Below are 16634 nucleotides of genomic sequence, written 5' to 3'. Positions count from 1 at the left end.
ATTGAAAAATCATTTGAACACAGGAGTACTCAAGCCTTGCTTCAAATGTATATGAGCTTGGTATACTATGTCTGGAGTACTCTATGAGGCATCTTAGGGAATGCACTGTTGCCATAGAGAGAATATCAGACTTGTTCCTGGGATGGCGGGGCTGTTCCTTGAAGAGAGATTGGGCAAACTTAGGCTTGTATTCCCTAGCATTTCAAAGAATGAGAGATGAAACTTACAAGGTGCTTAAAGAGTTAGTCAGGTAGATGCATGTTAGATGTTTCCTCTGGTTCAAGAATCGAGAATCAGGATGCATAATTTAAAAAATGACAGGGATGCTACTTAGGTCCAAGATGAGAAGAAACATTTTACTCAGAAGGCTGAGCCTTTGGAGTTCTGTAACAAAGTAGCCTATGGAAGCTCAATCTTGGAGCATGTTTTTAAGGTTAAAACTTACAGATTATCAGTGTTGTACATGGTTATGTAAATAGGATAGGCAAATGGCATTGAAGGTTCAATCAGCCATCATCATACAGAATGGGGCAGGCTCAATGGGCTAAATAGCCTAATCTTGTTCCTACAAAGTATTGCATGTTTATTAGTTAAGTTTCAGTTTGACATTAAACCCATATTTGTGCACTGATCTTCATCCAACATCTTTTTAAATTTAATGACCTTTCCAGTTATATTGTTTCAAATGTTGGTCCAAAATTCTTGGCTCCACATGTCCACAAGTTTTCTTTTCATGAAGAAATGAAGAGGCAGTTGGCTGGGAAGTATGCTCCAGAAAAGAGCAAAAATTGCAATCAGCTTGGTGCTGCAGCCCAGACAGCAGGTTTTGGCAACATAGCTGGCTTCCCCAGGGGTGGGACACGATAGACTATATACATGTTACACAGACAGAGCCACATCATAGTGCAGCTGACTTCATCAATAGAAAAGGATTTCAATCCATCGATATGCAATCCTCTGTGATCACTGATGTCAACTCTTTGATGTTTGCACCAAGGATCCTGGACGCTGTTCATGGTGCCTACCTATATAACTTATGCCCTTGAGAACTCTCGTGTTTCTGCTGCATTGAGGGGCAAGATGCCTTGCAAGGTCTGAAGTTTCACATGGGCCTGATCAGGACAGGACAGCAGGTATATTCCCTAAAAGGCATTAGTGAACCAGATGGGTTTTTCCAACAATAAAGAACATTTTCACAGTCATAGTTAGACCCTTATTCCAGATTTTTGTTGAATTCATCTATCAAAGCAGACACAAACCTAGGATACTAGAACATTAATTGCACCTCTCTGGGTTAACAATCTAGCAATAATACCACTAGGCCATTGCCTCCCCTGTCTGTAACATCATCCAGAAAGACAAGGCACCACCCCACAACTCAACACTTCACGACTTTTCTCAGGTTACCTGTGCATTGCCCCATTGATCTTAAGGAAGAGATGTGTCAGATACAGTCTAGATTTGTTCAACGTGAGGGGGACCAAAGGTCAGGGAACAAAATCCTGAGTTTCTTGGATGATGAGGAAGATAGAGATCATGAAACAAAGAGAGGTGTAAAGGGCAGTTCAAGTGAACTCCTCAAGCAAGAACTAGGCTGAGTAAGATAAGTTTAGAAGTGAAAAGAAAAATAAAACAGCCAAAAAGAATATGAGAATAGAATGTCAGTTAACATAAAAAAAGGAATCCAAAAATGTTCAAATATCATGTAAACGTTAAGTAGTGGGTGAGCAGATGAGGGACAAGGACGGTAGTGTGTGTTTACAATATGAAGCCAGGTTAAAATGTATGGAGTACTTTGTATTGATGCTTATTAAGATATGCTGACAAAATATCAATAGAAGCAGAGTTGATAGAGAAAACAGACAGTGAAAATATAAAGGCAAGATGCGCAGGGAGGGCTTGTTATAATGCAGGTAGCTATGTCACCTGGGCTTGTAACCTAGGTTACTAAGGGATGTTGAAGTGGAAATAGTGGATAGACTTGCAATATTCTCTAAAAATGGGGAATTGCCAGAATATTAGAAACTGGTAAACTTGAACACTCTTGTTCAAGAAGAGATGCAAGGATAGGGCAGTCAGTTTAACATAAGTCATAGATGAGGTTTTAGAAATAATAATCATGGACATTTCAACAGTTGCTGATGAAAACAAGAACAGATATGACAGTGAAGATGATATGAACCAACTGCAATATGACATCTGTTGTTTAGCAGATAGGCAAACAAAAGCAGGTGAAATTTGATATGGAATTGTGAGGTATGCATTTTGGCAAAAGGGAGATAATTCTTCATAAAAACATATCTTAAGACTGTTTTATTGCTTAAAAGGCAAGTAAGCATTGTGGTTTATACAAGTAAGCTCAGATGGTTATGGCTATGAATTAATACAGCATCATTTCAAAAGAATCAGACTTTATCTATATCACACCATAACAAAGTGGCAACTAAACCACCATGATGTGTAAGTGCCAGTGCTGGACTAGGGTGGACAAGGTCAGAAGTCAGACAACACCAGGTTATAATCCAACAGGTCAATTTGAAATCATATATAACCTGGTGTCGTCCGAGTTCTGAACTAAAATATCAAATTATAATTTAAAGATGTCCAGCTAAGGAATGCCTAACAGGTCGCAGATTTTGCAAATTAAAGCAATCCTTATAATAAAAATTGTTTTGTATAAAATTAAGTCACTTACTTTTTCAGAAGAAACAGAGATTGAATCAAAACTAGCACTTCCCAAGATAGCTTCTATCAGAAAAGTTATTTGTTGTGCCCGCTGTTTGTGTTCAGTGCGAGCTATCACAGGTTCAGGGCGCAGTGACCATTTACTCAAGTCATCACAAAGCTGAAATATTGATAAAAAAAGGCAAAGTAAATATATTGTAGATACACAAGGTCACAACTAGTGGCGCAAGTTGGGGAGTGAATCTAACCAACTGACCTAAGTTGATGTGCTAATGTAAGAAAAATTAAGAATAAGGTGGTAAGGAAAAGCCAGGGGACTACAGATCGGTGAACCTTACATCAGTGGTGCGTAAGTCGTTGGAGAGGATTCTGAGAGTCAAAATGTATGTGCATTTGAAAAGGCAAGGACTGATTAGGGATGGTCAACACAGCTTTGTGCATGGGAAATCATGTCTTACTAATTTGATTGAGTTTTTTGAAGAGGTGACAAAGAAGACTGATGAAGGCAGAGCAGTATACATTGTCTATATATGGACTTCAGAAAATTGCTCAGCAAAATTCTACGTGATAGGCTAGTTAGCAAGGTTAGATCATGTGGGATCTGGGGGAGCTAGCCAACTGGATACAAAATTGGCTTGAAGGTAACAAACAAAAGGTGGTGATGATGAAGGGTTGTTTCTCAGACTGGAGGCCTATGACCAATGGTGTCCTGCAAGGCTTAGTGCTGGGACTACTGCTTTTTGTATCTTATATAAAAGAATTTGAATGTGAATGTAGGAAGCATGGTTAGTAAGTTTGCAGATGACACCAAAATAGGTGGTGTAGGACAGTTGATTATCTCAGAGTACAACAGAATCTTTATCATATTGGTTAATAGGCCGAGATGGAGTTTAATTTAAATATATGTGAGATGCTGCATTTTGGCAAGGCAAATCAAGGCAGGCCTTATACACTTAATGGAAGGGTCCTGGAGTGCTGCCAAGCAAAAGGGGCCTGGTGGTGTAGGAGCATAGTTCCTTGAAATTGGAGTCACAGGTAGACAGGGTGGTGAAGTCGGTATTTGGGCACGCTTGCCTTCATTGGTTGGTGCACTGAGTATAAGAGTTGGGATGTGATGTCACAGCTGTACAGGACATTGATTAAGCCACTTATGGAAGACTGCATTCAATTCTGGTCTCCCTGCTATAAGAAAGATGGTGTTAATCTTGAAAGAGTGCAGAAAAGATTTACAAGGATGTTGTCAGGATCGGACGGCTTAAGCTACAGGGAGAGGCTGAATTTGCTGGGGTTTTTTTTTAATCCTGGAGCATCGGGGCTGAGGGGTAAGCTTATAGAGGTTTATAAAATCATAAAAGGCATAAATAGGGTGAATAGCCAAAGTTGTCTTCTCAGAGTAGGGGAGAACTAGATGGCATAGAATTAAAGTGAAAGGGGAAAGATTTAAAAGGGAACTGAGAGGCAATTTTATCACACAGAGTGTGGTGCGTGTATGGAATGAGCTGCCAGGGGAAGTGGTGGAGGTGGGTACAATTACAACATCTGGGTGGGTACATGAATAGGAAGGATTTCAAGGGACATGAGCCAAATGTTGGCAAATGGCCCTAGAACAGTTTAGGATATCTGGTCGCATTGACAAGTTGGACCAAAGGTTCAATTTCCATGCTGTATAATTCTATGGCTCTATAATTGAAGTTATTTTTAATTCTTTCATGTGAGGCAGGTGTCACTGGCAATTATTGCTCATCCACAATTGTTATTGAGATGGTTGTAGCAAGCCTTCTTAAACTGTCCCAGTCCAGCTAAATGGTCAGCTTATAAAACAAAACACACTGAAATGGAACATTAAGCCTTCTTTCCACCTTTCAAACTAATTCCCACATGCTCCACAGCATTAAAATTGCCCTAACCAAAGTCACAAATTATGTCAATCTGTAGCTTTTGACATGGTCACCAGCTCCAACGTCCTTCTCTCTGATGAACTTTTTTCTGCTTGGATTAATTGTTTTAAATCCAATCACAGTATTTGCCGTTTCTTCATTTGTGTACTACCCTTTGGCATTACTAACAGGCATGTACTAATGGTACTTAATTCTTCCTCGCCGCTATCTCTCTTTACTTTTTGTCTACTTGTCCGAGAACCTACACCACCTGGACATTGGGATCGCAGAAGCTACTGATCCAACTGTTCCACCAGATTCCAGCCATTCTGTCAGGCTACAGATTACTCATAATGCTAACATCCTATTCATTCCTGTTTGGAATTTCCAAATTCACTTTCTTAACAACACAAAATTACCCACTGACTCCAAAAACTCTCATACATTCAAAACTTCAAGATTGTACTCCATAATTCTGTCATTAGCATTTCATCTTCCACCTATTTTATTCCATAGTCCCACCCATGACTTTGCTGCTCATGTGCTATCCACTAATCTCTATTCATGTTCCCCATTTTCACCAGCCTAATTTACTGCCAGAAAGCTAATATTTTGAATTTAAAATTTTTGTCCATATTTTAAACCCATGGCTTTTGCTCTTCCAACTCACCAGCAGCCAGCCAGTATTATAACCTCCTCCAAATGAAAACCCTTCCCCAAAAACACTTTTCACTTGACTCTGACTTTATTTACATTTTCCTTCAGTTTCTTCCCACTGGCATCCATGCTTCATTTGGCTATACTCTAGAAAAAATCCATAAAGTTTTCCATATCTCCATCACTAAAAGACCCCAAACCCCACCCTTCCCCAGCTTAATAACTAATAATTTGTTCAACTTTCTGAACTGCCCATCTTGGATTCTGCTTTCATATTGATTATCTATTATCCAATGTGCAAATTCCTGCCTTTGATTGGTACATTCTCCCAGAGTTGGACCATAGCATAAGTCAATAGTCCACTAACAGACACCAGCTCTGGCAAGAGAATTGAATAAAATCATAAAGTTTATGTTGTCAAATAAAATTTTAAGGAATTTGTTAATTTGAAAATTTCATTGATATAAAAGTAGGAACCGAATCTCAAATTTTCATAATACCCACGCAACATAAACTATTAGTGCTGAAACACATCAAAATAAAAACCACCTCATGGGCTTGTAGATACATTCAGTGAGTGGGCACAGATTTGGTAGATGGAGGATAAAGTAGTCTGCATTTGCAGACCCTCCAAGGGGCAGAAGGAACATTGTTTGGAATTCTCTTCCCCAGACAGCAGTATAGATTGGATCACTGAATATATTCAACAGTTAAAATTAATTTTTTGATCCAAAGACAGTAAAGGGTTATTGTGGGCAGGTAACAGGAAAATGGAATTAAAACCACAATCAGGTTAGCCATGCCAAAGCAGGCTCAAATGGGCTCCTCCTATTCCTTATGACCTCTTCTGATCTTTTTAAGAATAGCATTACAATCTCTCAGAAAAGCAAGGTTGCTGTATCTCAACTTTTGTATCATACAGCACAGGAAAAGGCCCTCTGGCCCATCATAGCAATGCTGACCAAACTACTAATCCCATTTACCAATATACTAAAAAAGAACTTCAATTTTAAATAAGGTTTATACTGATATAGGTAACCTCAGCATAGCGAGGTAGGGACTGGACAAATGATCAGAACAACAGTGGGTTAGTCAAAGAAAAAAGGTCATTCACGATTTTCACTCTTAATGGAAACAGGGGTTAACTGCAGTCCCACACAGCTACCAGCTAGAAGGGCAAGGGCTGCAGAAATGCAGGAACAAAACCACTTACAAGTTCTCATCCAAGTCATTCACACATGAAAATATATTGACTTTCTTTCAGGGTCACTGGATGAATATTCTGGAATTGCCTCCTAATGGCATTGTGAGTCTACCAATACCAATGGACTGGAGCAGCTAAGGCGGCACCTAAGAATAGGAAATAAATGCGGCCTAGCCAGCAATGCCCACATTTTATGGAAGAATTAAAAAAAGAAGTATACTAAGTAATAATAGAGCTGGGTTTGGCCAGAGTTGGGAAGCCTGCAGCATTAACACATGATAACGGTTACTTGGATGAAATTAAACAAAACTTGTAAAACTGCACTTCAAGTCGAGAGACAATGCCTTCAGGAAAATAAGCACTGCTTTCAATTATACTGCAATTAGTGTGAAGTTCAATTAGATTCAAACCATCTGTCTCAAAACAGGTCCCAAAATCTGAATGTGTAAAATATTTTCAGATTGGTCATTCCTTTAAAAATACCAGGGAGTTGTCTGGAACACACCATGCAGGCATTCAAGCCCCAAGAAGGAAATTTCAGCTCCTAATTTAGAAAAAAATTCACAGGGTCTTTGAAAGTTACAATTTATGGTTTTGTCCAGCAAACTTATTTACTTCTCAGAAGAAACAGTTTCCATGGGGAGAATTCTACCTCCAACAATCCAGTTATCAGGCTGAAAGGGAATTCAATGAGCTAAGACATTCCTGGGGAAACAGAATCTTCAAATGTTACTTGTAGGATGCAAAAAAAAGTTATCAAATGGCTTTGCTCACATTAGAAAAAAATTAGACTTATTTACAAGATTATACAAAATATTTCTACAGATTTGCTTTGTTCATTTACCTAACTGGATTAATTATTTATTAATTTCAATTAATTACAAATTACAACTACAAAAAAAACCTTTAAAAATTAATTAATTTTCATTAACTTGCAAAGAATCAATCAGAAAACATCCCAAAGCACTTAATACCAAAAGTATTTTTGAAATGTAGTCACTTTGTAATATAGCAAATTGGGCCACTAATTATAACTTTAGCTTGCTTTTTCTGAATATTAAAACTGTCCTTTTAAAATATTTTTGTACGTAACTTCATGAGCAAAGACTTATCTTCCATCCCCATAACACAGAAATACAGTTGAACTGATGAATAAATATTGCATAACTGTTCAGATATACTCCTCACTCCCGGTAATGTCCAGTGTATTACTTACTAGTTCCATGAAACAAATTTTTCAAATTCCAACTAATCTACCTGGTCCACCCAAATAATTGTGGCAAATAACCCAACCCAAATTTGTATATCTTTCAAATGATTATGACAGTTGTTTAAACAATGGTGATTCTTGGCAATTACTGTAGTCTTCAATACATTCCACACTCAAAGTAACACTAAATATGTGAGAAACCCAAAAATTAAATTTCAGATTTTTAAATCAGCAAAGATCTACTAAAAGCATTTGGTAAAATTACCAAGATTCTGTATATATAGCAAGTGCATTTTACCATTCCAAGATTTTTATGACAAATTTTACACAAACGAGATCACTCTTTTATATTTAGTACTATCTTAGTTTCTCACTGATACATGCTAAAGATAGGTTCACAAACTGCCAGAGAGAGGCTTTCTGAAACAGCAGAGTGGCAAGCAGTCAAGTTTTTAAAAGGAAACTGCGAGCATTGCTGAATTAGTGAAACAGAGTCATAGAGATGTACAGCACGGAAACAGACCCTTCGGTCCAACTCGTCCATGCGAACCAGATAGACTAACCCAATCTAGTCCCACTTGCCAGCCCCCAGCCCATATCACTTCAAACCCTTCCAATTCATATACCCATCCAGATGCCTTTTAAATGTTGCAACTGTACTAGCCTCCAGCACTTCCCCTGGCAGCTCATTCCATACATGTACCACCTTCTGCATGAAAAGGTTGCCCCCTTAGGTCTCTTTTATATCATTCCCTTCTCACCCTAAACCTCTAGTTCTGGACTCCCCCACACCAGGGAAAAGACCTCATCTAGTTATCCTATCCATGCCTCTCATGATTTTATAAACCTCGATAAGGTCACCCCTCAGCATCTGACACTGGGGAAAAACAACCCCAGCATATTCAACCTCGTCCTATAACTCAAATCCTACAACCCTGGCAACATCCTTGTAACAACATCCTTTCCTGAACCCTTTCAAGTTTCACAACATCCTTCTGATAGGAAGGAGATCAGAATTGCACACAATATTCCAAAAGTGGCCTAACCAATGCCCTGTACAGCCACAACATGACATCCCAACTCCTGTATTCAATACTCTGACCAATAAAGAAAATATACCAAACGCCTTCTTCACTATCCTATCTTCCTGCGACTCTACTATCAAGGAGCTATGAACCTGCACTCCAAGGTCTCTTTGTTCAGCAACACTCCCTAGGATGTTACCATTAAGTGTATAAGTCCCGCTAAGATTTGCTTTCCCAAAATGCAACACTTTGCATTTATCTGAATTAAACTCCATCTGCTACTTCTCATCCCATTGGTCCATCTGATCAAGATCCCATTGTAATCTGGGGTAACCTTCTTCGCTGTCCACTACACTTCCAATTTTGGTGTCATCTGCAAGCTTACTAATTATACCTCTTATGCTCACATTCAAACCATTTATATAAATGACAAAAAGTAGTGGACCCAGCATCGATCCTTGTGGCACTCCACTGGTCACAGGCCTCCAGTCTGAAAAACACCTCGAATATATTGGAGGTGATCTTTCTCTGCACCTTCTCTGTAGCTGTAACATCATATTCTAATGTACTTAAGTAAGGTATGATTCATGATGAAGGGCTTATGCCTGAAACATCGATACTCCTACTCCTCGGATGCTGCCTGACATGCTGTGCTTTTCCAGTGCCATACTTTTCAACTCTGACTCTCCAGCATCTGCAGTCCTCATTTCCTCTCTGTAAGGTATGATTTGTCTGGATAGCACACAAAATAATACTTTACTGTATCTCAGTACATATGACAATAATAAATCAAATCACAAATGTGATAAGGCATGCATAGTAAGTCAAATTATAATTAAGCACCAAGTCCACTGCAATTGATTTATTTTCTGATATGTATTACACACTTTTGAAACATTCATATCATTTTACTCATTACTGGTTTTGCATGGAGCAGATGCAACAGTATAAAACATTTTTTTGCACTTTTGTCATGCACTGTCTGTTTAGTAATTCAGTTCTGCATCACTGGAAACTTCATTTACAATGACAACTTTGTTGCCAACAAGTGAAGATTGCCTTGAAGATATTGAGGGCTCACAAACATCAGTTAAAGTGCTACAGATTGATTAGTGCTTCTTTTTTCTTAAAGTATGTGCTGCTAATTAATGCAATCTCTGAACCACTCCAAAGGGCATTTACAAAATGCTAAAGCACCCAAACTGCTAAAGCAACCTTCTCTTTATTGTGTCAGGTCAATTTCATTTGCAGCTCCAGTCAAAAGTTGTATTCTCAAACAATGGTGTCATTTATTCTTGGAAGGAACTGGAAAACACTTCTTAATCTTGAAGTGTAATGGTCCAATTCGCATGCCACTCCAATTTCTTTTCAACTGCAATATAAGGGAAACTGTGACAACTGACCAAAGGATCAAATTACAGTCAAAGTTTGCCTCAAAAGCATGAGCACAACTCAATGAGCTTTTCTCATGACCAAACAACCTCAGTTTCTTGAAGAGAATCTTGCAGCACTCCAAAGTCTCAGGGGAGAAAAAAGTTAAATCTACCAGATCCCACTGCACAGTCCTGAAACTGATTATTCGTTGTTCCAGCAACTCAAAGTCAATGCATTGCAAACCAGTCTTAGCCAGCATACATCATTTTGGTGTAAATTCATATATCTTGCATTGAATTCCGCCAGCAGATTCTGAAACTGGTGGTTGCTCAGAGCCAGTGTTTCCATAAAGTTCACCACTATGTTGACCACATTTACTACAGGCTTGAGGCTGGCTCTTAATTCCACTGGAGATTCTTGGTGCACAAGGCATTGGTGGTTTTTCAGCTGTTAACCTGTAAAACAAATTACACTGTATTCAACAATGTTTACGTTTTTTTCTTAGAATGAAAGCACAGAGTAGCAAAAAAAATATACTCTCGTCAGTCACAATCATCTGGATGAGTGCCTTAATTCCACACTTCTCCCCAAACCAGGTTGCAGCACATCAGTGGTCAGGCTTCAGGCATGCAATTACCTCTTTCCAGTGCAAGAGTAGGTCAGACCCTGTTAACCAAGTAATATGCATTACAAAATGTATATTGGATTATTTTTCAATTAGGAAATTCTAAGCATGTTCAAATATATTTTTACCTTTTACAATTTCCTGGATGTTCTCCAAAACTGCAAGTTCTTCTAACAATGAAGAGCTCGACGGCATTCACATCGCTGCCCCATTTGTCCATTATAACTCTGTACCACGCAAAACACAGTCTTTTCAACCAATTTCCCTGGGTTATTCTTTGAAATTGGCCCACCATTTGGTGTACTGCGTAGATTAGTCAGTGATGATACTTCACAGCTCGGCAAAGACTGTTGAGACTTCTACAGAGTGCTTCATAACAACACTGGGGAAGGGTTGTTTCGCCTTTGCAATCAGGTCTGTCATAAGCACACTAGGCTCCTATGTTACTTCAATCTTGACACGTTTGAAAAATTAAATGTGATTTTTTTAGTTCACTAACTTCATTATGTTACAAAATTAAATTAAGTACAAATGCTATTATGTATTTATTCCTTGTCTCACACTGAACTCAAATATACAGCACATTATTGTGTAACTTTACTCTCTCTTCTTCTCTCCAAGAAATTACAAGCATTTTGTTACTTGTAGAAAAGGCCATCAAGAAGCAAAATCAATCCGACGTTTCATGCTCAATTTCATTATGTACAGAAGTCATTTATATTATTGTGAAATATTGACTTGGCCACAGTTGTTGTGTTGTATATGGGTCTGATTGTTCCATTAATCATACAGCAATGTAAAGACTATCGTCAAGATTCAATAAAATACCAAGATTGTATTTGTGACTCCTCTTGAAACCTTGAGGCCTATTTATGTTATTAGGCTTTGTTTTAGGATTATGTAACTCCCCCAGAGAGAAAACAAGACTGCTTCTACTGGTTGTCAATTCAGCAATACAGGATCAGTTATTTTCATCATTCTGTTTTGATATGTTATGACACACCTCCAGATGGGACTTCTGGCGCAGATGTAAAGTGACTACCATCATGGCATGAAACCTTTAATAACAGAATATCAACAGAATAATGAGTGGAACTTTACGAGAATTTGTTTTCAACAATTAGATGTTTCATGGCTAATTTCAGGTCTTATCATTTAGAAGTGGAGTACTGAGAAAATCATTTTCCTGAGAAACACACCACAAATGCTACTTTAAATGCTGAGCATTTTCAGCTTTGTCTACTTTATTGAATGCAGACTACAAAATCCTGTCTAAGGTTATCGTCAACCAAATCAGGTCTGCTCTAGAATCAATGATTCAGCCCAACCAAACCTGTGCTGTACCGGCAGGACAATCTCTGAGAACTTTACGGGTCCTCAGGGATACAATCGCCCACATGCAGAAAAGGGAGATAGAAATCTGCCTCGTCAGCCTGAACCAGGAGAAGGCCTTTGAAGGGATATCACACACGTACATGTGGGACATGGTCTCCAAAATGGACTTTGGGGACAGAATTTGCAACGGAGTCCGACTGCTCGATATCAACATCATGAATGCAGTCTCAATCAATGAGTGGGAATCAGAAAGCTTCCCAATCAGATCAGGAGTCAGGTAGGGCTGCCCACTCTCTCCTGTCTTGTTTGTGTGGTGTATAGAGCCTGTTGCTGAGTCCATCAGGAAGGATGAGAGCCTGAGAGAGGTGACTATCCAGACAGTAGAGGCCTGCAGATCAAAGCCACACTGCACATGGACGATGTTGCCTTCTTCTACTCAAATCTGCTGCCAGTGCACAGATTCATGAGCATCTGTCACTGGTTCAAACTGGCCTCGGCAGCCAAGGTCAATCAGGGCAAGAGCAAGCCCATGTTCTTTGAGAACTGGGCCGACCAATCCTTTATTCCCTTCACCGTCTGGACAGATTACCTGAAGGTGCTAGGAATATGGTTCGGAGGGGCCAGGGCATGCACAAAATCTTAGGAGGAGCACATTGACAAGGTGAAGCAGAATGATCTTTTGGGAGCACCACTTCATTGCAGGTAAAGATCTGGTCTCAGGTGTGCGGCACTCTCTCAGTTATTGTAAATGGCGCAAGTCTGGACCATTCTACAAAACTACACAGTTGCCATCACCAAGCCATCTTCCACTTCATCTGGAGGTCTACAATGAACCAACTTGGCAAGGGACTCAATGTACAAAACTCTGGAGAAGGAAAGGAAGAACATACCCAATGCTGCCCTCATCCTGATGGCCACCTTTGTGTGCAGCTGCATCAAGCTCTGTATAGACCCTCAGTACACAAACACCAATTGTCACCATGTACTAAGGCTCCATCTGTCTCCAGAGCTGCGAAGGATGGGACTGCCCTCGTTACCTCGGATCACTTCAAATAGTTGGACCGTTCATTATCGCTCGTCTTTTGTGGATTTGCAAAGGAAAACACCTTCGACCATAAGTTCATCAGAAAGTGGTCAAGACGTTGCGTCCTCAAGTCCCTGCGAGAAAAGGAGAGGATGGATCCTGTTCCCTGAGTAGACTGTCAAAGTCATTTGGTGGAATACCTCATCACCAGAACTTTCCAACAAGCACCAAGACATCGCTTGGCTGGTGGGGGGGGAAGAGAGACATAGAGTCATAGAGATGTCTAGCATGGAAACAGACCCTTCAGTCCAACCCTTCCATGCTGACCAGATATCCCAACCCAATCTAGTCCACCTGCCAGCACCCGGCCCATATCCCTCCAAACCCTTTCTATTCATATACCCATCCAAATGCCTTTTAAATGTTGGAATTGTACCAGCCTCCACCACATCCTCTGGCAGCAGATTCCATACATGTACCACCCTCTGCGTGAAAAAGTTGCCCCTTAGATCTCTTTTCTATCTTTCCTCTCTCACCCTAAACCTATGCCCTCTAGTTCTGGGAACTAGAGGGCATAGGTTTCCCGACCCCAGGGAAAAAACTTTGTCTATTTATCCTATCCATGCCCCTCATAATTTTGTAAACCTCTATAAGGTCACCCCTCAGCCTCTGATGCTCCAGGGAAAACAGCCCCAGCCTGTTCAGCCTCTCCTTATAGCTCAGATCCTCCAACCCTTGCAACATCCTTGTAAACCTTTTCTGAACCCTTTCAAGTTTCACAACATCTTTCCGAAAGGAAGGAGACCAGAATTGCACACAATATTCCAACAGCGGTCAAACCAATGTCCTATACAGCCGCAACTTGACCTCCCAACTCCTGTACTCAACACTGACCAATAAAGGAAAGCATACCAAACATCTTCTTCACTATCCTATCTACCTGCAACTCCACTTTCAAGGAGCTATGAACCTGCACTCCAAAATCTCTTTGTTCAGCAACACTCCCCTAGCACCTTACCATTAAGTATATAAGTCCTGCTAAGATTTGCTTTCCCAAAATGCAGCACCTCGCATTTCTCTGAATTAAACTCCATCTGCCACTTCTCAGCACATTGACCCATCTGGTCCAGATCCTGTTGTAATCAGCGGTAACCCTCTTCGCTGTCCACTACACCTCCAATTTTGGTGTCATCTGCAAACTTACTAACTGCACCTCTTATGCTCGCATCTATGTAAATGACAAAAAGAGGTTTGAGACTGTCACACATTTCCTTTTGGAATATGCCTTTGCAAAGGAAGTCTGGAGAAAGATGCAGTAGTTTTCGTCGATGTTCGCCCTGAGCAGCTCCATGACAAAGAATTCTGTATCCTCAGACTCATTGAGACAAACATTGACATACCTGAAGGACCATCAACTTAGTGAAAGGCACTCTTTGATCTGCCAGAAACTTGTTAGTTTCCACAACAATGAGTTGACCTCAACCAAGTGTTGCAGACTAGCATTCCAAGGACCAGAACTACGTGCTGAGGAACGCACTAAAGCTTGGGGCAGCTGCTGTCAAGTCACAATGGGGAAAGACCATGGTCTGAGGTCTTTCTGCCCATTTAAATCGGGGTCCATTCTGTTATTGGACCCTCCTGGCGCTTCAAATGCTTGTAAATATAGTCTTATCTGCGTAAGAGATGTCTTTATTTTGTCAGATACAGTCAATCTCCAATATTATTGTTTCCTTGATATGCTACTTGGCAGAACCAAACTGTGTTGGTGACTATGTATATACGTAAAGATATTTTCTATGAATAAAGTATATTTATGGGAAAAAAAATTAATTTCAATATGGGAATTGGATACATATTCAAAAATAAGCACAGCAGATCCAAAATGGCAGTGGGTCGGAGTCTGCAGAACTCTGCCTAAGACTCAGGCAAAGTGGGGTACCCACCCTCACCTCACCTGCTAAATTGTTTAAAATAGTTTTTGCCCAGCAGCCTTGGTCATTCTGCATCAAACTTTAGCAATTTGATGTTTTTTAAAATGACCAAAGGCAAAGGCTCTCGCAGTTCGCAACAGGCAGGGACCCCTCCCGCCCCACTGCAGCAACAGAGATGTCCTCGGCCACCCCAGGGGACTTAGCAACAGAGGAGAACCTGATCTCGGAGTTCATTAAGCTCCGAGAGAAGATCAATGCATCCAGCGAAGAGACACAGTCCAGGTGGGAGTTAATCTCGGTCATGTAGCAGAAGCATGACCAAGAGATCGAGAAAGTCTGGCAGCATGTCGGGGAGGGGGGCAGAGCAACAGGCCGCAGCCTCCGAGACCACTGCCAAGTCACACATGGGTCAGGTCCGGGCTCTGGAACGTCGAGTCCGGACCTTAGAGGAAAAATATTTGGTTGCTGGGTCTTCCCAAACAGGAGGAGGAAGGCCAATTTGTTGATTTTCTGGAGCAATGGCTCCCACAGCTGCTGAAACTGGAGTCATAGTTGGGCAGGGTGCAGGTTGAGCAGGCCCACCGGGTTGCTGAGCACAGGCTCGGATCAGACCAGCGCCCCCACCCAGTCCTAGTTCGACTTCAACATTACAGGGAAAAACAAATGTTACATGAAGCCTCCAGAGTCTTGGGGAAGGATCCCCATGCCATGATATACAAGGGCTCCAAAATAATGTTGTTCCAGGACTTTTCTCCGGCTATGGCTTGCAAAAGGAAAGCAGTTGATGAGGCGAAGAAGCATCTGAGGGACTTAAATTTTCTATGCAATATCCGGCAACGCTGTGCTTCAGTCATGGAGGATCTGTACATAACTTCGGATCACTGGAAAAAGTAAAAGAATTATTGGATACTCTCAAACAGACTGCGGGACTTGAACTGTATGGATAATGGCTTTATTCTGCCCCCACCCCCACCCATTTTATTTCTTCTTCCTCCTTTCTTTTCTCCATCTTTCTTTTGGTGGTAGGGCCTCATTCCTTATCCTTTCTTTGGACTCTTATCTGAGTCCAAAGTGATAGTGTGGGGGGGATGGATGGATTGCCCACTTTTAACTCCTGTTTTATAAGATATTAGAATTTATTTACTCTACTTTGTAATGCCTGGGCCGAGGGCATGGCTCTAGCTGGGAGATGTTATGGCGGGATTATTGGAAGGTTGCAGTGCCTACTGTGAACAAGGGGGAAAGTCTCCTTTCAAATATGTTTTATGTTATTTGTTTTTAGAAGTAGTTCTTAGTTGTTTTGATTTTTTTTTTTAAATATATAGTTTTTATATGTGAATCATTTTTGTTTTTTATTCAATGTCTTTTGGGTAGGGTTCTTCCTCCTTGGGGGTCTCGGACTTGCTTGGACGATCATGGCTAGTCATTCATTTAGGTGGTGAAACTGGAATGTCAAGGGGATCCACTCACCAATCAAAAGGAAAAAGATATTATCAAGTCTTAAAAGAGAAAGGTTTGACGTAGCCTTTCTACAGGAGACACATCCACTTGATGTGGAGCACTCAAAGCTGCAACAGGGTGGATTTGGCCAAGTGTTCTTTTCATCTTTCAGCTCAAAAAGTAGGGCAGTGGCCATTCTTATTCAGAAGAATCTTTTCTTCCAAATGCTAAGCCAGATAAAAGAAGA

General features: G+C 40.5%; 1 protein-coding gene across 5 annotated transcripts in view; it reads right to left on the bottom strand.

Annotated features, from left to right (window-relative positions):
• hlcs (holocarboxylase synthetase (biotin-(proprionyl-CoA-carboxylase (ATP-hydrolysing)) ligase)) overlaps nt 1–16634 on the bottom strand; it is a 165100-nt gene that overhangs the window by 140891 nt on the left and 7575 nt on the right. For 4 of the 5 annotated variants that reach the window (XM_087992530.1, XM_087992531.1, XM_043701230.2 and 1 more), the window contains exon 2: nt 2696–2845. In XM_087992530.1, coding sequence (XP_087848656.1) covers nt 2696–2845 — 150 coding nt within the window. Of the gene's footprint in view, nt 1–2695; nt 2846–10293; nt 10488–16634 lie in introns of all 5 variants that reach the window. The other variant, XM_043701231.2, reaches the window with a different exon arrangement.

Source organism: Chiloscyllium plagiosum, unplaced genomic scaffold (genome assembly GCF_037043375.1).
Source record: "Chiloscyllium plagiosum isolate Xiang-an unplaced genomic scaffold, Cpla_swu_hap1 HiC_scaffold_12, whole genome shotgun sequence".
Taxonomy (NCBI): domain Eukaryota; kingdom Metazoa; phylum Chordata; class Chondrichthyes; order Orectolobiformes; family Hemiscylliidae; genus Chiloscyllium; species Chiloscyllium plagiosum.
The sequence above is the reverse complement of the archived record's forward strand: the minus strand, read 5'-3'. Positions and strand labels throughout refer to the sequence as shown.